The sequence below is a fragment of the Oryza glaberrima genome, chromosome 5 (assembly GCF_000147395.1).
Source record: "Oryza glaberrima chromosome 5, OglaRS2, whole genome shotgun sequence".
Taxonomy (NCBI): domain Eukaryota; kingdom Viridiplantae; phylum Streptophyta; class Magnoliopsida; order Poales; family Poaceae; genus Oryza; species Oryza glaberrima.
Window position 1 is genome coordinate 11,747,138 of NC_068330.1, and position 22,850 is coordinate 11,769,987.

A 22,850-nucleotide genomic window follows, 5' to 3' on the forward strand; every position below is an offset into this window, starting at 1 on the left:
AACTGTCCGTCTTATATAAAATTTTTTTATAATTCATATTTTCATTGTTGTTAGATAATAAAACATAATTATATTTTATGCGTGACTTGTCTTTTTAATTTTTTTTCATAATTTTTTTAAATAAGACGGACGGTCAAACGTTGGGTACGGAAATCAGGGTTTGTCTTTTTTTTTAGACGGAGGGAGTAACATATACTAGTATAATATAACAAAAGTGACTCGGATCATGGCATTAATACTTAGCATCACGAAATAGGAAGAGCACCAGTAGTCACTCACTGTGCCATCATCCTGCCTGCGCCTGCGCCTACGCCCCCGAAAGCTCGCTGATTTTCGTCCTGCTGGGAGCGCCGCGTTTCAGCGTTTGGGGATGGTCCGGATGGAGTACTAGTAGGAAGGCAAGCAGCCGATCGATCCTGGTTGGAACTCGTGGTATATATTGTCTGATCCATGACTTACTTAATTAGTTCTAGCTGCATATATATATATACATCGATCTCTTCCTGCTTTTCTCGATCGATCGATCTGGATGCATGGTTAACTAACTTAATTTGTGTTTTGCTCTGACGACTCGATCTACTCGATCGATCGGTAGACACCACGTACACGTACGTACTGATCGATCGATCAAGCCCCCTCTTCAGTCTTTACCTGGCGATCTGTAACGAGTGCCAGACATCATCGCGCCGTTGCTGCTCTGCCCTTCTCGAGAGGTAAGTTACAACTTATATGCAAGCTAGCTTGTCTTCGATTCGTTTAAACAACCACCCGTGCATTGGATAGATCTCTGTTGCATGCTTACATCCTCTCACACGCACGCTCCTTGTGGCGTGTGATACGGAGTTTGCTTACGTGGTTTACAAGGGGCAACACATGAAAACTCAAAAGCAAAAGCAGCGCCTGGCTAGATGGAACTGTTTGTTTGGGCTAAACTAATGATATTTTACTAAAAGGGAAAATCTTTTCATAATTGAAGATTGCTTGAAGATATCTTTTGAATGAATCTAACAATGTAACATTCATTTAAACAACTGCCCATCCAGTATATCTGCGTTGCTACATCCTCTCGTATGATCTATGTGGTGCCATTCACAGCCAAACGAGGCCAAAAGGGGAGGAGGGAAGGAAAGAGAAAGGCAACACCTTGAATCTACGTGTACCTAGCTAGATCTACACGCTGGCGGTGAGCACTACGGTGGCTTCTTAATTTCAACGTCAACGTCGCCGCCATGGCCCATCTCGTCGTTGGGTCTAGACTCTAGAAGGTGTGTCATGGGATTGAGAAAGATCGATTCACGCCATGCGTGAAGCTAGCGACGGCGTTGAGATCAGGAGAAGGCAAGTGCTAGAGCCATGATTTAGACTTGAGGGGGCAACTGAAACTACGTAACGAGTGACAACTGACAATGATAAAAAGAGGGAAATGAAATTTGATCTCTCAAGGGGATATTCTCTCGTTGTTTGCATGTTACTCAAATGGTTATAAAAAAATTTGAGAAGATGTATTAACATGTGATATATCACTCCACAAACATGTCAGTAAAAAAATTCAACTTCTACATCTCACAACGAAAAAAACAAATTTGACTATGAATAGTAGCGGGTTAATTTGTTTTTTCGTTACGAGATGTAGAAGTTGAATTTGAACTTGCATGTTTGTGAAGTGTTACATCACATGTTAATGCACCTACTTAATTTTTTTCATAATCATTTAAGTGACATGTAAAGAACAAGGGGATATCCCCTCGAGGGATTAAAATAGTTTCTCTAAAAAGAGTCCCATTAGAATAATTTCAAGCATTTTACTTCGATGATACATCGCATCAAGTTTTGACCAAACAAAAGAAAGTTTAAGCTAGTTACTCCTTTCGTTCCAATACAAATACAAACCTAGTACACATGTATACCCTAGGAGCACGGATTTGGATAACATCCTATCTATATTTATAGGCATAGGATATGTTATATCTGTACTTGAGTTCTATTTGTATTAAGAAATAAAGAGTATATAGTACATAATTTGCAAATATTTTAATATACATGCAAGCCTCCTATCCACCGCCCTAGAGCTCGTTGGCGTAGTCGAGGCTAGGTTGGCGTGTGGATGACCACAAGGTCCACAACGGCACAACCACCATGATCCATGGACGGTGGCGGGACCAGCTGCGGTGGTAGAGGTGGATATAGACCTGGCTCGGCTCGTTATCCCAACGAAACCCTAGCTTGGCTTAGCGGATCTGATAGCTCGAGCTAGCTCGTTTGGCTCGCGAGCCAATACACCCTTGACTAGTCTTCACTTCAAAGATAACATCAGAATCTCAAAAATAACATCAGAGATTACAGTAGCTGCCCAAAATGATTTTTGTAATTGAATAAAAATCAAGCAACTGGCAAATAAAATTTTTGGCACGAATTTTTTTGCACATCAGTTTAAAATATGGGATATTGAATTCATTAACACAACCAACTACCCGAGATTTACCAGATGTGGAAGCATGGTTAATTTTCTCGATCAACTAACCAAAAGATCAAGCACCAGGGGAGGAGCTCGAGCTCGTCGGCAGCTTCGCACCACCGGGGAAGCGTTCATGGTCGCCGATGGGCACAAAGATAGATAGGATGGTATAATAGGCTCATTTACATAAATACCATTTAATAAATATTAGATAGTAATATAACAGTTGAGTAATTAAATAATATTAAAATCGACACTATAGAACACACCAATGCTATATAGGCCTAAGCCCAACCAAATCTGAACAACCGATCCCGGGTCGTACAGATTTAACCTCCAAACAAGAATTAATCATTCCATAGCTGGAGCTAAGAAATTGCCATCATTTATCACATTATCAAATTATTTCCATTAAAGAATAGTGTGAGACTAATCACGAAAAATATTATCACAACTTTATAGCATATTAGAAAGATGAAAACTTTCTATTCAAATCAAAACTTCAGGTATAGGATTGGAAGTTTCGGTCTCAACCAAAAAATTCGGCAAATAATGGAATAAAACACTAGCTATGAATTTAACTTGTAGCTCGAATAAACAAAATGTATATGAATAAAAAAGGTGACAAACAAGGTATCTAAGCAAGATATAAGGTCACTAACTAAATCAATTAAGCATGCAAGTAGATCGGGTAAAAATAAGCTCAAGCACAATATGAGATAATGTAAACATGAGCAAACCAAGAGAGCAGACGTGTTGATTTATTTCCAGAAGTTCGGATCCACGGATCCTACGCCTCCGCTGAGGAGCCACAAAGGTTAGGTCTATTTCAACTCTTTCCTCACGAGGATGCACAAATGCACTCGATTTTACTTTTGATTTCTTCCTTTGCAACGGCGAAATTGAAGCATTCACAAACTTTTCTATGCATACCACAACTTTGGGTGCTCGTCGGCGATGTCTAGCCATCTAGAAGACCTTAGTCCCCAAGAGTAACAAACACAATCAAAAATTTGCTTGCTATGAACTCGAGTGCTGAAAGTATGGAGTGAAGCTCCCTAGCTCTCAACTTCTCAATCTCTCAATCAAACTCTCTCCCCTCCTCAAATCACTCTCACTAAGAGGCACCACAAAGGTAGGAGGATGGGGAAGGCTATTTGGCTTTGGATGTATCTAATTTTGTCTAAGAACAGGAGCCATCAAAGGCCAAGATTACATTTTCCGGAATTTCTGAAATGCATTTTCGGACAAGTCTGAAATCAACATAAGGCAATCTCAGTTTTGCAGCTATTTTCAGAATTTTTGAAATTTTTTGGACTTTTTAAAATATTTTTGGAATTTCCGAAAAACAACATAGAGCAAAACGACCATAACCTTTTTGCTCGAAAGTCCCTTTTTTTATGTTCTTGAACTCTATGGAAAGCTCACTGAAAGGACTACCCAACTCAACCAAAAGGAACGTCTAAAACCACTCAAAGGATAGGTTAAAACTTGGTATCTCTCAAGGTAGCACTAGGATAGGTTACTTTGAACACCGAGACAAACACAAACAATTCGATGTTGCATCCCTCTTAATAGTACATCATTCCTATACTCAAATATAAATAGGAAAAGAATTATACTAATAGGAATGCCTTCATGCCATCTTCCTTTATTTACCTTAAGGCTTGCGAACGCCAAAACCGTTTCACCGTACATTCTTCAAAGATTGATGTGTGCTCCCCCTTGTAGTTTCAAATGGCCTCGCACTGTCCATCACGACAAAGCCGTCACTCACCCTTCACCATCGCATTTTGGTCCTTCGGCGCCAAGCCCCTTACTTGCCCTTCACCACCGCATGGTCCATCGTGGCCGAGCATCATTTGCCCTTCTTCGTCTTGCGATAGTAGCCACTTCATACCACACATTTTCAATAATTTCACTTTGTTATCCTTGATATCATTAGGTGTCATCATCTTTCTTGAGTATCAACACATTTTCTAATCTTAGAACCTATTTCTCTCATTCAACTCAATGAAATTGTTAGTCTCAATGATTCAATTGTCGACCTTTACTTGTTGACCAACCGATCGCATGCATAAAAGGATATGAATAAGTAATGAGTATTAATCAACATCACAAGTGTCATATACTCAAATATATGCTCAAATGTAAATATCCCAATTAAATAAAATTGAATAACTTGGATTGAGCACATGCATAACTACGTGTAACAACCTTCCCTCCAGAACCGAATAGCCAGCTCATCCGACGGGCGAGCCCACTTACACACACCACTCCAGTTACACTTTCATCCTCTCTTCGTGTAAAAGGGTTAACCTGGGAGTGACATGGTTGGATGGAAGAGGCCTTATAAGTTGGTTCCAACCTTGCTAAACTAGTAAGGTGGTACTAAATATGCTCACAGCTCTCATGGGCCACACAGGCCAAATCCTAATTGTGCCAGGATGTCACACTAAGGTATAAGATTTTCTCCTCCTAAATGTATGCATACAAACTGTTTGTGTGAAGCAAGAGTTTGCATAAAAATATATGAAACATTGGGAGCTTCCTATACAAGAATATAAGAAATTTATCAAATATAGACACTAAAATAAAAAATATACCTTCATCAATGTAAAGAGAGTAAACAAGAGAAAAGGCTCAAACAAAACATTAGTCTCACATGTATATTGTTAACTACATGGAAATATTATATATAAGCAAATCAATATGTGCATGGAGAGAAGGAATGATACATATAACATGATCTCCATGCACTTCATCCTTGTTGTGATTTAAGTCCACCATCCACGAATATTTCTATCTCAACTCATATGAAGTCCGGGAACCACAACTCACAATTTTCACTTCCATATCCACTGCTACAGAATATGCCATAAGTGCCAGTTTGTAAGCGTTCATAGGTGTTGGATTTTGATCCGGCACCAATTTGTCGGCATAGAAGATACCGACACTTATGAGAAAAATAGAACCAACACCTATAGATTTCACACAAGCCAAAAAAAAAAGAGAGCCGTCTAGAATCGAGTCAAACTCACCACCGCACCATGCTCCCCTTGTTCCCCAAGATCCAAATCCCCAAATCAAGATCCCAAAATCCCCAAATCAAAATTATATCGTCACCAAGATGATTGACATCACAGAATGAATTAACATACTCAACAACAAAAATCATCCACAAATCCAAAAAAAACATCCACAATAGAGGCTAGGGAGGGCTTCTCTGCTCCACCTTCAGCTTCCTCGCCGATAGGGAGGGGAGGGTGCCGCACCCTAACCACCGCCTCCCCTTAGGGAGCCCGCTGCCCCTGCCGCCACCTCCCCTCCCGCCAGATCTGGCGGAGGGGAGGGTACCGCCGCTGCCCGCCGCCTTCCCTCCCACCGAATCTAGTGGAGGGGAGGGCCCGCCTCCTCCCCTCCCGCCGGATCGAACGGAGGGGAGGGCGCTGCCGCCTCCCTTCCCGCTAGATCTGGCGAAGGCGAAGCCACCGCCGATGACACCGAATGTGGGGAGGAGGAGGAGGGGGCGAGAAAGAGAAGCGGGAGCAAGAGCGAGGGGGCGAGAGAGAGAAACAAGAGCGAGAGAGGATATGGATTGGTGAGAGAGGAAGTGGCCAGATAATGGTTAGGTTAGCGATCGGCTCAAGCTTGCCAGGTTCGGCTCGGTTTGTGATGGGTGCCAGTTTTTTTTTAATTAACTGATACCTATAATATATTAAGGGTGTCGATTTTATTTAAAAAACCGGCACCTATACTATAGGTGTCGGTTTTTCTCTATAACCGACACCTATAGTTGCTAAAATGGTGTTGGTTTTGTATGTTTTCAGTCTATAGAGGTGGGAAAAGCATTATAGGTGCCAGTTTTGGCTGTTCCGGCTCCTATATTGCCGACCCATATGTGCATTTTTGTAGCAGTGTATTCACATGAGACTAGGACAAAGACAATGATTATAAAAATATTAGTCTCGTATAATTCGATTTATCATTAATCACCAAAACCAAATTAGTGACACTAACTTTTAGTTAGGCTTGCCCATAACCGCGGATACGGCTATTCGAATAGTTTTCCTCTGTCCAGAGGCATACAACTTTACGCACAAGACACAATTCTCCATCATGCCACCATGTCATGCTTGACACGTCACCACGTGTGTAATTGTGACAAGAACCCTCACATAACACAACTCAAAGCGGTGCACCGTTCCCGGATCACAGTCACCCCCTTTAGACTAAGGTATGGACTCCCCAACAACTCCCGTGGGCTTATCTCCGCCACTTCACAGTCTAGCACTCCATAATGAACCATGCTACACAAAGTGTCCACTGTTGCCCATGCTGACTTGTGGTTAGTACGGGTAATGTTTCACAACAGTAGCTCGCGAACCAGTCCTTAATTATCATGAGCACAACTATCCAAACCTCAAAGCATGTGCTCACAACCCACCATTATCAAGTTTTAGTTGGCAATTTAATTAACCAATCACGATTGACCATCATGAGCTACCATTGATATCCATCAGTATTCATGAGTGAATCATTAGTTATCCCATATAAAATGATACTACTATTTCTAAGCATGGCTAACCAATTATATCTAATATCTAGTTGGACTAATGTATAAAGTCCAAGCTAGTCAAATTATAACACAAGGTATCAAGGAATAAGGTAATTAATGCAAATTGGCCATAAGCAAAGGAATATGATCACACCACCTGGTGACATTCGAAAATACATGCACATTTGAAATCAATGCAAATTGGCCATAAACAATGGAATAGGTTCACACCACCCGGTGACGTTCAAAAATAAATGCACATTTGAAATAAATAGAGAATTTAAATATAGGATGAACATGCTCAAAGAGATTGTGTTTGGGATTTGTGTGACTTTCCTTGCAATAATCAGTCTTCAATTCTTCATCAGGAACACTTATGACGCACTCATGTACCTTCGAAACGACGAAAATGACAAGCTAACATGCAAAACAAGGAAATAGAATAATAGAAAACAAATAAATAGTACATAAAAAGTAAACAAACATGTAGATCATGATTTTAGATGAATTTAGAGACTTGAACAGCCTCATTCTGACTTTATATGAATTAGTTATGAATTTTACAAAATTTAATCCAATTTGACCTATTAAAGGAAAGACTATTCCAAATAACTTAAACAATTTAAAAATAATTTATAACTGAGAGAAATATTAAAAACATCCTCTGGAAATTTATGGGATCAAATTTGGTAGATAACCTATAGTAAAATGGACCAATATGCCATTGAAAAAAGAGGGGAAATTATATATAATGATTTTGGACGGCTGAGATCGATTGACCGGATTTCGACCTAGATCGGATGGTTAGATTGATCTGAACCGGAGTGGCCACATGGGATGCCACGCAAGCGACCATGCGGATAGAAAGGACTAAGCGGCAATGACGTGGACATGCTAAATAGGCTGGACGACTGGCAGGCTTTGGACGGCGGCGGCGATGGCTAACGGCGATGCTCCGGCGAGAGGTGAAGGCACCGGGAGAGAGAGGAGGAGACGATGATGCTTACCCCAGTGAGAACGACGACGAACGGCGGCGGAAGATGACCGGCGACAAGCTCCAAGCGCCAGTGAGATCGGTTGGCGTCAACGACGGAATTCCGGCGATCTTCAGTGGAGGACAAATTGTGGATGGGCTTCTTCTCGCTATTGTGATGCCGACGGTGGCTTCGGTGAGGTCCGGCGATGACGGGAACAATAGTGGGGCTCGGTCGGAGGCGAAGTAGCTCGGGTTCATGGTGACGACCATGTTCCGGAGGCTTGCAGCTTAAAGGAGGTGGTTGTTGGTTTTCGTTTCATCAGTGCGGTCCTGGTGGTGGCGACGGCACAGAGCGGAGGCGACCGAGGCGGCGACCGGATGCGGTTGGAACGGCGGCCGACGGCGGAGAGAGAAGGTAGCTGGGGAAAAGGGTTTCGGGTGGCGGCAAGCTAGGACAAGGGGTTGAAACGAGAGAGGAGATCAAGGGCCATGGGGGATCTATTTATAGGCGCGGGAGCTTGAGTCCGGGCCTAAAAAGAACAAGACGGCGCCGGGAAAACCTAGGGTTTTGGTGGGAAAGATAAACTCGAGTTCGAGCCTGATACGGGAGCGATTACCTTGGGATTTCCTTCGATTTCTTGAGGGGAAAGATAGAGCAGGAGATCAAAAGCCCTCAACTAATTTGAGATTATCTACACGGACTTGGTTGAATGGGATGCGGGATTGGGGTGATGTCGCGTGTAGGCCGGGCTCTGGCTCGGCTGGAGCTTAAAGAAGCTACTATAGCGACATGGAGGTAGATCAGACTTCTGCTACGACTTCTTTTGCCTTGGTCCGATTGAAGGAGGAAGCAAAGTAGACTTTGCGGAAAATGGGCAGGCCTGCGGCTAGAGAGGAAGGGAGGGAAAGAAATTTTTCCAGATTCGGCACAAAACTGGAAGGGGGATTTTATTTACTTTTCTATTTAAATTATTAATCACTGAAATGATCTTTGTATTATTAAAATTTATATTTTGAGCTATGAAAAATTAGAGAAAATTCCAGTGAGTATAATTAATTATGGAGAATTTAATTAAAATTAAATCCAGCCATGCTTTATTTACAAAATTTTATTTCCCACATTTAACTTCACTTGTAAATTAATGAACACTTAATATAAATTCTAGAAATAATTTATTAAATAATTTATAAATCCTTGAAACAAAATCAGGGTGTGACAATACCCCTGGGGCTACAAGGTACTAACCTGATGTTCAGAGTGATGATGAAATATGATATATGCGAACAATGTACTTAAAGTGAAGGCATTTTGAGAGTTGCATAATTTCAAAATTTTCGCTCTAATGCTAGGTTAGAATCTTGTTGTCTCAGAGGTATTCTCGTCTTTGTTAAGAATTTCTCTCTTCAAGTGGGTGGGCTGAAAATGTCTTCTGATAAAATATCAGTTTTTTAGGGTGTTCTCTAGGTATGCATGGCACCTTTTTTTTATGTTCGTTAGTAAACTATACAAACTTTGAATATCCTATAGCATAATTTGCTAATTTTAGGTACAAATAAACTCGATGATCTAGGAAATTATTTTTCCGAGCCCAGCGATGGAACGCTGGCTGATTTTTTTTTAAGGAAAAGGGGATAGTTTTATACATGTTATAACGACAAACATGATCGTCGAGGTGATCCTAGACCGGGATCAAAACAACAGGCAACACGAACGCCTGCAAAGCTATGATCCAGGAAGTTAAATGAAGCAACCTATTAGAATTAATTGGGGGGAAAAGAAAAGCAAGCAATATAATTCATGGAAGCATGCTTGCGAAGATAATTACGTACCAGAATTTAGCATCTCTGAATTTGTACTAGTACTGCTCATCTCGGATCTCTCCCGTATGCATGTGTGACACAAGGTCGCAGCATGGACATGAGCTCTCGATCGACACATGCATGCTCTCTCTATCCCTCTACCTCTTGCGTGGAGAGCGTGATCTCGATCAGTCCGACGTGTTCCAGGATCGCACACGGTTTGAAAAAAATTAAGCTCGCGCTGGGGCTCAATTTGTATCCAACTTACAGTTCCTAAGATCAATTTGTTGCTCTATCTTGACTAATCCCCTAGCGGAGCCACCGCCTGTAGGTCGCCCGGAACGCAAAATATAATTTCAATAACAATAGGGAATGGAGACATGGAGTAATAGTAAATACTTATTGCAGTTTTTTTAGATAATGGAATAGAGTATTTCGGCCTTTGCTCAAAGAGCTACAGCCAATTATTACAATGTCACACTCAAAATGAGTGAAGTTCAAAGAAACTTAAAAGATGAAACCAACCATCAAGAAAAAACAACCTAAAGACTGCCAACCCAAGATAAAGAGTACACAATTATTGAATTCTGTTTGTGAACCTCCATCCAAAATTGACAAAAAGTTGCATAACCGTTGTCTCAAGAATACAGCATACAGTCTTTAAATGCTCAATATCTTCCTCACACTTTTGTAGTTATGCCCAAGACCGGAGCCAATGTGTTGCCCTGAAAACTACCTGCATATATGAAATAGATGGTGACTTGTCAAAAATGACATCATTCCTACTCAACCATAGAGCCCAACATATATCAGATGCTCCTATGAGAACAAGTTTTCTTCTTTTTTTGTCCACCCCCAGAAGCCAAAATAATACTTATTGTAATAGTAAATACTTATTGCAGTTAGATTTGCATGTAGCTCTAAAAAAAATATTTTGGCTGCACCATTTAGTTTGTGATGCATCTCGCCCAGGTGTAGTTGGCCGAGGTCCAATAAACTATGCATCGGGGTTGGCCGAGGTCCAATAAATTAAGGTTGCCCGGACCCCCAACAATTCTTAGGCATACCCACTCGAGGAAAAGCCCAATCTCCCTAAAAGACTAGTCCAATAGGGGAAGGGTGGCTCTCCCTTTTAAGGTGGCTTCATTCTTCCAAACTAAGTAAGGTGGGATTATTCAGAGGCTCACACGGTCGCCATCCGACTACAATTGGACCACTTGACCCCTTGTTGCGTCTTTGCCAATGGGTAATAGGTCAATGTTTCATTTACATGAATTTTTGGATACTTCTTTCTCCAACTGTTGGGATCAAATATGAAAATATGATATGTACGTGCGGGTATGATATGTACGTGCGCCCGCTCATTCTAATTCACAATGCAATGTTATCTTCCGTTCCATTACTGATTACTGAGTTACTAATTGTTGCAACAATATTGCTGCCATTGAATCAGTTTTGTCTAAACTAAATATAATTGTTCCTTTTGCAATTCCGTGAACAGGGGTTCGGAAGATACTTTGAAACATGAGTGGAATGGAAGCTGCTGTAGCATCTGGGCTGTTGAAGATCGCAGGAAACAAGTTAGTCTCACTGATAGGCAGCGAGTTTGCTGCTATAGCGCGTGTGGCCGAAGACCTATCTGAACTTCAAGGTATTCACCGTGAAATTACAAGCTGGCTGTCCATAGTTCGTGATCAATCAAGAGAGTGTGACCTACAGTTCCGCTGGGTGATTAATAAATTGATGGATATAGCTTATGATATTGAAGATCTACTCCATGAAGTTCAACTGGAATCTGAGAAACACAAGATACACACCGATGGTGACAAGCATGCTATATTTGACAGGTTATGTGAAAAACCAAAGTCATTTGTGTTCCGTCGCAAGATAATGAGATTGTGGTGCACACAAGGGATGCCAATACTATACGCAGTAATTTACAAGTGGATCAACCTATTCCTAGCAGGAACAGCATAAGCGAGGAGTGGTCCGTGTTGAGTAATAATGTTGACGAGTCACAAATACCTATCAGGGACAAGGTGAAGGATGAAATTGTATATGAGCTTGTAGACTCTAATGAGGTAAAGAATTTTGAGATAGTTTCTGTTGTTGGGCTTGGCGGGTCAGGCAAAATTACTCTGGCCAAACACATTTGCCATGTCAACAAGATAAAGGAGTCATTTAACGATAGAATTTTCTGGGTCCATGTGTCGCAAGAGTTCAATGTGAAAAAACTCATTGGCAAGCTATATGAAACTGTTGTTTGCAGAAAGTCAGATTATCAAGCCGAAAAACAGATGATCCGTGAAATTTCCAAAGAGTTATCTGGTAACAAGTTCCTTCTTGTTCTTGATGATGCTTGGCATACGGATGTGGATGAGTGGAAACAATTCATGCTGCATCTAAAGGATAGGTCACCCGGAAGCAGGGTTTTGCTAACTACCCGTCATCGAAAGGTTGCAGAAGCAGTAGAATCGGATCATACATACGAGTTGGTGTTCTTATCAGAGTCTGAGAGTTGGAGCTTGTTCCTGAAGTATTCTGGGTGGGTTGAGGATGATTTGGGATCAGAGTTTATACAGGTTGGGAAAGAGATTCTGAAGAGATGTGGTGGGGTACCGCTAGCAATCAGAACTATTGAAGGTGTCCTTCGTAAAAAGAGGGAGATCCGTACTTGGAGAGCCATAAGAGGGAGTGACTTATGGAATGATGGGAGTATAAATGACAGAGCAATTTTACGGTCCTTGTTGAGGTACCATTTTTTCTATTGTAAATTTAGTACTTAGGTACTATGAGTGAGGTACCAAATTTTACACTAAATTTTTGGTACCTCATGATACCTCCTCAGGGACCGTAGAATTGCTCTAAATGACAAAGTGTTTGCATCCTTAAAATTGAGCTACATTCACTTGGCAGATGAACTTAAGCAGTGCTTTACATTCTGCTCCATATTTCCAAAAGGCTATGTGATCAACAAAGACAGATTGGTTGCACAATGGATAGCCCATGGATTCATCACGCCGATGAAGGAAGAGCAGCCAGAAGATATTGCAAGTGAATATTTCAATTCTCTTGTGAAAGCTGGCTTCTTTCTTCAAGATACACTAAAAGGGTTTGATAACAGCAAATTATTGTACAAGATGCATGACCTGATTCATGATCTTGCTCAATATTGTGAAAAGAACGAAGCGGTGACATCTGGACCAAAGAATATGACCACAGATCAAACATACAAATGCAGATATTTATCTTTGACATCAGGAACTGAGAAGGTTAAGATGGGTTTACTTGACAAGGTCCGTGCTCTATATATGTCAGATGGTAACCTATCATTTGATAAACCAGATAAGAAGAGCTGCTATGTCCGCAGTGTAGTTTTTGACAGTGAAAACTTTACTCCTTTTCCACTAGTCTTGTTGAAGTTTGAATATCTTGGATACCTTGAAATCCACCAAGTTGATTGCGAAAGACTTCCTGAAGCAATCTCAGGCTGTTGGAACTTGCAGTCACTTCATTTAATTATGTGCAACAGATTGATGTTACCTGAGTCTATTGGCAAGCTTAAGAAGCTAAGAGCTCTAGAGCTGAATACAGTTCTTAGTCTTAAGAGTTTGCCGCAGTCCATTGGTGATTGTCAAAATCTTCGATCCTTGCAACTACATAAATGTTTCGAGCTTCGAGACATACCGACTTCGATAGGAAAAATTGAGAACCTAAAGGTGCTTCATATTGAACCGTGTTCATCTCTACAACAACTACCATCAGAACCATGCAGGGAGTTCAACAACCTTCAGATAAGCAACTTAGCTTATTGCCGCTGCTTCCATGACCTGCCAAGCACATTTGCCTGCTGTGCACTGCGTACTCTTAATCTTAACAATACCAAGATTACCATGTTACCTCAATGGGTTACTTTGAATGATACTCTAGAATGTCTAGACCTTGGATATTGCAACGAGCTCATGGAATTGCCTAAAGGTATAACAAACTTGAGAAGGCTTGCAGTTTTGAACTTAGAGGGTTGCAATAAACTACGTTGCATGCCATCAGGTTTCAGACAGCTGACTCGTTTAACAAAGCTGGGTTTGTTTGTTGTTGGATGTGGTGGAGATGATGCAAGGATCTCAGAGCTTGAAACCCTTGATATGCTAAGTGGTGATATAAAAATTACCAACCTTAAATATATGCAGGATCCAACTGATGCAGATAGGGCAAGCTTGAAGAGGAAGAATAACATAAAGCGTCTGGTGTTGAACTGGTATCGAGGTGAAACTGAAAAGGAGTTAGTATCGAATATGGTCATGGAACAAGACATGGCTGTGCTGAATGCTCTTGAACCACCATCTAAAATTGAGGAAATATCAATACATTATTTTGGAGGTCCCTGTTTGCCACAGTGGATGAGGAAGCAAACTGATTCTTCTTGCTGGGAAGGCACAATGTTAATGCAAACAAGTCCATGTCAGCTTCTTTATCTAACAAGAATAACACTAGAAGAAATTCCAAACTTGAAGCATATACAAGGACTTTTTGACTTGCCTTTGCTGAATTACCTTCAACTATTTGGATTGCCTAATTTGGAGGACATGTGGACCACGACAACTGGTTCAGAAATCAGGGGTGATGAATTGCAGGCACAATACTGTTTCCCTGTCCTGACCACCTTATCGATAGAGGGCTGTCCAAGATTGAATGTAGTGCCCCATTTCCCATCATCTTTGGAGGAACTTTCTTTAAAAGAAAGCAATGAGCAGCTGCTATCTACGGGTAGCTTCTCCCATCTGGTTCTTCCACTCGCCCACAAGTCTGATCCCTGCAGCAGTGCACACTCAGCGGTGCCCCGACTGAAGAATCTATTTCTAACTAAAATGACAGTATCATCTTGTGGTTGGAAATTCCTGCAGTACCTTGATGCACTAGAACGCTTGCATATTTTTGACAACGATGACCTAACACAATTACCTGAGAGCATGCGAAGCCTCACCTCCCTCCAGAATTTGTACATCCACAAGTGCCCCACCTTTGGCATGCTGCCAGAATGGTTTGGAGAACTGTGTTCTTTACGGTACCTGAATATCACGGGGACCCCAATGATGGACAGTCACCATCAATCGATAGGCCACCTTACGTCCCTCACGAACTTGACTATTGAATGCGATAATTTGAAACAGCTGCCTGAGACGTTTCAGCACCTCACGTCCCTTCGAACACTCGGCTTGGTAGGATGTGGTGCACTGACTGCACTACCAGAGTGCATCGGAAAACTCTCTGCTCTTCATCAACTTATTATCCAACAGTGCTCTTCCATTCAATGCCTGCCCGAGTCCATAAAACACCTTACTAATCTCCAGGGATTGTACATTTATGGCTGCCCTTATTTGGCTAAGCGTTATAAGCAAGGAATGGGGGAATACTGGCAGCTTGTCTCTCATATTCCTAATTTAAGGATATGAGACTAAGGTTCTAAGGTCCCTGCTTTATTTTTATGTAGGAGTATGAGTTTACAGTAGTCTCTTATAGTGGTACTAAAAGCACTTGTACGTTTCGTATTTCAACAGAGTCTTGGCTGCCCTCTCTTCCCTAGAGTGTGGTTCTACTTGTTCCTCCCAATATAACATGTACGTCCTCTACAATCACACTCCTGTTTTCTTCTCGTAATGATAAGGTTTCATGCCGATGCTAATAAACTAAGGTTCTTGTGTACAGATTTTCAGATTGAGAAAGTGATAAGAAGGATTGGATTGTCGAAGACTGTCTGCTGAGTACATTTCTTCTTCTGCTGGACCATTCAGAAAATGCTTTCGTGCTTCTTTTGTACTGTATGCTGATCATCTTAGATCAATACCGTTTTAAAGAGTGTGGAGACTACAACTTTACTCTGGATCTTGTCTTTTGTACTTCTGTATATTGGTCATCTTGCTGTGCTGGAGTCTGGTCTCACTACACGCGTTTGGTTAGTGTGTGACATGTTTTTGCTACTTACTCTTGTGGTTTCTGTGAGGAGTTACATTTGATCGATCAATTACTCTTGAGCTTCCTGGAAGCGGTGGTGATCAAGCTTATTTTACTGATATTCTGAACTGTACCAGGGAAGGATATATATATATTTGTACTCTGCTTTTCTACCATTTCTTGTTTTGCTTAATTCTCAATTCCTTATCCTCAGATTCGTCGTAAAAAAGTATGTTATGAAATCATGGAAAAAAGTCTAATCCATAAAAGTTGGTGATTGCATGGCCCTTTCTTTAATGTATCTTTTTAGGATGCAAGCGGTGACACCTTCGTAAGTCATTACAGTAGTTCATTTAAATTCCTAAAAGCTTATGAAAACATTCAGCTAGTTCAAGTAAAGTAAGTGTGTTTTAGGTCAAACCAATGACTTACAAGAGAAGGTTTCACTCCTATTAACATTGAGAAGATAACCGGACAAAATGCAATCTGAAAACCGCATATAAGCAGGCAAAATGTTCAATGAAGAGTCCTCATATCGTCCTTGGCCGATTGAACCTGAAACGAAACCATGCCAATTATATCACGCAAACTCGGGTAGAAAATATTAAGTCCACTAATTAGTACTTCTTGCTTGACGTGAATAGATTCCTTGACCACCTTACACAGCCAAATAGCAAACTAACTAAATCTTATCTTTAACTTCTTGTCTTTTAACTTAAAACATATCTATCTCTTATCCATAGCAGCTTATCTCCTAATTAAATAAAAGCAACCAGCCAACTTGCGGTCTCTGCTACAGTAACCCTACAGATAATTAGCGTAAAGAACGTCTAAATATAATTCATTAATCCCAAATTACACAGGAGAATACAATTCATTAATCCCAAATTGAACAGGAGAGCAAGCATGGTACGCATGGCAATAGAAAGAAGGGTAGAACGGCGAGTGATAATATTGGACAAAGCAAAACATTATGCTACTTACTGTAAGTACTGAACTTTCTTAAGTTCTCAACTAAGAAGGCAACAGATCAAGGAAATTAAATTGGAGGAATCGAAACACCAGTGCCAAATTAAGAAGTTTTGTTTGTATTATATCATGTCCCAACATGTAAGATTGGCTGAATGCCAGTTCTAAACATAACTGAAACAGAAAAGAAGCTATTTCTTTCGACACTGTACAGAAGTTTAATCCCTATGTTTTTTTTCTACAAGGACTAGAGGGCTACGAACTTGTTTCACTGAAACTGCTGGCTTTGTACACGGAGCACCTACTATCAGCTGAACAAATAGAACCAAGGTATAGAATTGTTACATGGCTGGATTTAAGATCTGGACAGCACAATCAGACATCTGGAATCTATAGCGACAAAGCATATGCAAATAACCCATCTATCTAAACTGATCTTCATGCACAGTTGATTTGGTTGAGCAAACTGTTGCACATATCATGTATGTGGAGGCCTCGGCAACATAGAGTTAGCCAGTTCTTCATTCAACTTTACAGGAAGGGGTGGCATCTGCCTCATTATCTCAGGAACATCGCCTATCCTGCTATAAAATTGAAGAAATTGTTGTTAGGACAAGTGATGAAACGACAGCAACTACTTAATCAATAAATAACATCTGTATTTCAAGATCACATGGAAGAAAGTGTTCAGTTATTAAGATGTAGCAGAAAGGCATTGATATAACAAGGAGGGGACTAAAATGACATTGCAACTTATTGATACATAATGTAGGCCAGTTAGAAACTTAGATTCCAAAGTAAGGAGACTACTTGGGGTACAATCTGAAGTGGAGAAGAAATGCATTTACTTTAGAAGACTCAGGAATGAGAAAAAAGAAAAAACATGAGCCAGATAAACAATCATGGGAAGACAAATCTGGTACTCAAATCCCAAGTTATTCAAGACTGTACAAAAAGCAAAGTAGAGAATCTTACTCCTTCAGGACTGCAAGTATATTGTCCCTAGTTTGACATAAAAGAGGGATGTTCTCCTGCACCTACAATAAATGCAATCATTATTAGAATATTGACAGAATAGCAAATATCAGGTGAATGTGACAGGTATCAGTTATACCTTTGTGAAACAAAATAATCATACAAATTTTGGAAGAAAAATATTTGGAACACATTCTTTTAATATAGCATACATTCAAATGGCTGCTCCTTTCCCCAATGTATAAGTATATAACCATCATGAAATGGGTACTAATAAAGTAAAACACCTACAGTTCAATGGAAATTGCAGATTTCCCATACCCATGTTCTATTATCAAGTGAAATTCTTCTAGAACCTTGCAATTATTGATAGAATGCTTGTCCATGTGTGATTTACAGGCAACTTAAGAAACTAATTGCAACACTACATCTTCAGTGACAATGCAACGTAAACCACAGCCAATGTAGATCATAATAGCCAAAATATTATTCACATAATCTTATCATGCTAGGGCTGAGAGCTGAAAAAATAACAGAAGATAGAACTAGAAGTACCTGCATGTTTGAAATATTGGTATAGATCTGGTTCAAGATCTGTGCATTGTGCTCAAGAATTTGACCAGTTTGACCTCCAATTGCTGCAATGACATGGAAAGCACTGATCAAATATAATATCTTAATTCAACGTTTAAAATCTCAACATAGTGATAATTGTTATATTAATGAAGATGCTTCTAAAGTTACAGCATTCAACTTCCTATTCCTATTATATTTAAAAGAAAATGGTACTCTACTACTGGATCACAAACAGGATAACATCATACAGTAGAAAAATTTGCAAGCATCATGTTCTACTATTTACTCTATTTTAAAATTTTCATACATGCTCTGGAAAACTTCAGGTTTGGATAAATTACAAATAAGTTCAATAATATATATTTTACATAATAAAGCAGCATCAACAAGGTCGAAGAGAAAAAAATAAAGGAACAAAGGATTAAATAGCCACATGCCTGGAACCATAACATCAAGAAAAAATATAAGCAAACAAATGTGACACAAGAAAGTACAAAATATGAGTGCTAGTACTTAACAGAAGACTTACTTTTGTATGACACATCATCATCATCCATGGGAAGAACTGGAAGGGAATATGGAGCGGCATTAGGTCGGGCCACTAGGTGAGCTGGCCCTTTTGATGAAGAATCATTGGCTCTCTCCTACAGGTTAGTAAAAATATATACATTTTAATCATGCAAGAAATTTTTTAAAAAAATGATGCTGCTTTTTAAACATCTATTCATTTTTACATACTTACATCCAAACACCTATGCATTTTTACATATGTGAAACACTGACTTTGCATGTGCCACCTTCTAGGTTTGCTAAAACACTTAAAAGCTAGTAATCTGCCTTTTAAAACTTCACTAGAAAGAAAGAATGCCGGTTACCGCTTTCATGAAATCAATAGCTTGCCAAATCAGGAAAAATAATAGTGATAAAATAGGGAATCAGTAGACAAGTGAGCCAGATGGTAACCTTCTTTTCTTTGTTTTTCTTAGATGACTCTTCCTTCCTTTTCTTGTTACTCTCCTTTTTCTGCAAGAGATGAAAAAGTTGCTGAGATTATATAACAATATTTGTTAGGCAGAAGAACTATAGTGCATGTAATATGAAACATCAGAATGTTTGAAAAGAAAATTCACTAGACATAACTATCTGTTGATGGCAATACTTGTCAGTTTGCATGGTTATTACAAGCCTACAGCTTCAGTTAATTTTTATAATAAAAAACAACTATGATGCATGACTTGGAAGGATTCATTTCTGAAAGACGACTGGTTTTGAAACAGATGATGTGATTTTGGCAGTGATGTAGTGTGGATGTAGATTTAATGGTTTTCACTAGTGAAGAAGATAAAAGATGACGATCATGATCATGATCATGATCATGATATAATAATAATAATAATAATAATAACAGTAATCATGATGAAAGTTGGAGGTGGTGCTCAATATGGTATTGGTAATGGAGATGCTAGAACCTAGCATTCTATGTTAGATTCACTATATAAATCTGATAATTGCACAAGGAACTGGTAACAGGCCATCCGGAAACCATTGGTTAAGCATAGCAAAAAACAAAGTGAAATTACTTGATTGATTTAAACAATTAAGCAACTAATAAACATAATGAGAATGGTAAAAAAAATAATATGAGGTACTGAATTATCTCAAATTGGTTGATTGGCATGGGATGCTTGATAAACATAAAAGAACGATGTATTATAGAATTTTTGGGCGGGAAATTCGGATGCGCTAGATATATTACTTAATAAGACAAGCTGAAGCAGTGAAACATAAACCCATATGTCAATTATCATAACCACAACTTTCCTGTATAGAGGAGCTAAAGCAAAATAAAGAGCAAACAAATATAGAAGTACAGCAGGTGATCAGAGTCCAACTTACAGCCATCCATCTGCAACGCAGGGCCACATCTCGCACTGTCTTGTCAGGCAGATTCATAGCAATTTTTGCATAGCGAACTACAGCTGCATCCGCCGCATAGCTACAATAGGTGTAGTCAGAAAGTAAGATTGATTAACTTAATTGTTGCTACATTTGAGTACAGGACATCGGAGGATTTAAGCTAGCTTACATAAGGACAAAACAAAAACAGTACAATTCAAGGATTCAGATTTCGTACAACACTTGTGGTAATGATGGGGACATTAACCAAGTGCATGAGGCCACTACATTTATTCCCAGAACAACAACGAACAGATAGGGTTACATACACATTGCAAGCCAGAATGAGGTGGCTGCACAATATCCCACGGTCCGTCAATCCCATCCGAAAAGGATAGACTGGTGTTATGTGAAACTAAATTTAGGCTTACCCCAGAGTAAAGTAGAAATTTATGCTTAACTCAGTGCATTGTGAAACGTAAGTCAATCTAACGGTGTAAGTTCTCATAAAAACAAAAATCTAACCAGTGCAAACTGTAATTTACTCTATTAAATACAAGCCTCCACCACTGCACTGAGTAATAACACGACAACTGAAATGCTACTACAGGCCATTTAAGAATTCATCTCACAAGGAAACCCTAATAAACAACATGATAAATGCATGCCTACATTTTGCAGAAAATGTGCGTGTTCCACAAGTCACGGTACTAATTTCCATTTGAGCTTCCAAATTACCAACCAAACTACAACGCAATAACCGATGGCAGTTATCCGTTTCTATACAAGCACTTGAGCATTACCATTTCCTTGTCCTGTTCGCAAGTCATGCAGCAACAGGCATGACCTGAGCCCTAAAAGTACCATTGCCGTTGCAACTACGACAAAAGGAATTTCATCCTAGATAGACTAGATGACAGCAGCTACAACTGCGAAATTATACTCTATCATAATAGACAGAAAACCATCTACAATCACTTGCTCATGAATGAATATAAAAAACCTTGAAGATATATTGAATAAAAGATGGGAAAAAATAACCTAGCCAAGCATAACTACTCCCCATAAGGAAGCATGCAAACATTCCTACCCAAGAATAACTTGCTACTATTCACTAGTAAAGGAAACAAATAAATATTCCATCCTAGACGGGAAAGTGGAGAAACTATAGCAAACATGTAGTAAAATAATTCCATTCTAGATGAGCGAACAGTAGATTAGAAAATATAATCACTAAAACCACCATACCCACGATCCAAGAACTCCCCAAGATCGATGCCATCTACAAAGCTCTTCCACCTCCTAACCAGACTAGCAATCAAAAGTAGTAGAGAGAACGGACTATTCCAGAGAATCCTCTCTCTAAGAGTTTATTAGACGAAGGGAAGAGAAACCCTAGAAAACTCACCTGGCCAGCCCTCCTTCGAGCACGGCCTGCTCCTCGGGCGTCCACCGGACGGAGAGCCCCGGGTCGTGGCGCAGAGCCGCCGCGGTGGTCGCGCCCGGCGGCGGGGCCAGCGCCGGCGCGGGGGAAGGGTTGCGGTGGTGGGGCCCGCCCAGAAGCACCCCCGTGGGGTCGGCGTTCGCCCCCATCTCGCCGCCTGCCACCGCCGCCGCCAACTCGGCAACCCCCCCTCAGGCCAGGGGACGACGGTCCCGCCGAAACCCGACGGAATCTCGGGAAGGCGCGCAGGGATTCCGCGGAATCAGAGCTCTGCGCGGTCGGGCGGCGGAGGCGGCGGCGAGGGTTTGGATTCTCCGGTGGCGCAGCCGGCGGCGAGTCGGGGGACGGGGAGCGAGGAAGGGAGAAGGGAAATGAATGAATTTGGGCTTTTTATGTTGTGGGGGGTAGATGGATGGATGGCCTGGATTGGAACTCACTGAGTAACTGCCTTCAATCATGAAAAAATAAGTTTCCTGCCTTCCTGGTTCAGTTGAGTCTTCCTTTCACTTTTTTTTTTCTAGGGTAAATATGAATCGGAGGCTTCCATTTTTATGTTTCCGCGTATATTTTTTAAGCGTATGTCTCCATTACATAGTACATATGCATTCCGGTTTATATATAGATCGAGAGTTAGAGGGCTTGTACTGTTTGCCTCGTTATATACGTGTGCCTGATTAGGTAGGTTGATATATAGACGTGTGTCTGACTAGATAAGTTGGTACGGAGATGTGTGTCCGACTAGATACACCTGAACCATGACCCCACCTCATCGTGGGGTCAACGTTCGCCTCTATATCGTTATCTGATGTCACTATCGTCCCTAGGAGACGGCGGTCCTACCGAGTCTCACCTAAATCACTCGGAGAGGCGGACGAATTCTACTTGTACGATAGTCAAATCAGACCTTCACGCACCCTTGGTGGTGGAGACGATGAGCATTTTTAGACTATCCAAAGGTGGACGATGGCGAACCAGGGACACATGCAAATGATTATATATGGATGGTTGGATAGAGCTCACTGCCTCCAATCATGCAAATGATTATATGTGAATCGCATCTCTATTTCTCCTGGGTAAAAGGGTTATGTGAATACGAAGGTTCACGTCCGTGTTTCTGTATCTATTTTATGTTTTCATTATACGTTGCATTCCACTCTAATAGGTTGATATATAGTATAGATGTGTGTTTGACTAGGTAAGTGTTACATATAATATTTGTCTGATTAGATACACATGAGGTATGATATGC

General features: G+C 40.5%; 1 protein-coding gene and 1 pseudogene across 2 annotated transcripts; one reads left to right on the forward strand and one right to left on the reverse strand.

The window, feature by feature from the left end:
• Positions 1-282: 282 nt before the first annotated feature.
• Positions 283-15,907, forward strand: LOC127774091 (disease resistance protein RGA2-like; annotated as a pseudogene).
• Positions 15,908-16,813: 906 nt separating this feature from the next.
• On the reverse strand, positions 16,814-22,001 carry LOC127772627 (uncharacterized). 2 transcript variants are annotated; one of them, XM_052298579.1, is made up of 7 exons: positions 21,566-22,001; positions 20,158-20,257; positions 19,225-19,284; positions 18,791-18,905; positions 18,241-18,323; positions 17,686-17,747; positions 16,814-17,291 (listed from the first exon to the last, which is right to left on the reverse strand). In XM_052298579.1, the coding sequence occupies exons 1-7, from the start codon at positions 21,748-21,750 to the stop codon at positions 17,189-17,191; spliced, it is 708 nt and encodes a 235-aa protein (XP_052154539.1). In that variant the 5' UTR covers positions 21,751-22,001; the 3' UTR covers positions 16,814-17,188. The 2 variants fall into 2 exon arrangements, with proteins under 2 accessions (XP_052154539.1, XP_052154538.1); XM_052298578.1 differs by having other exon boundaries at positions 16,814-17,294; positions 21,566-21,999.
• Positions 22,002-22,850: the final 849 nt, after the last annotated feature.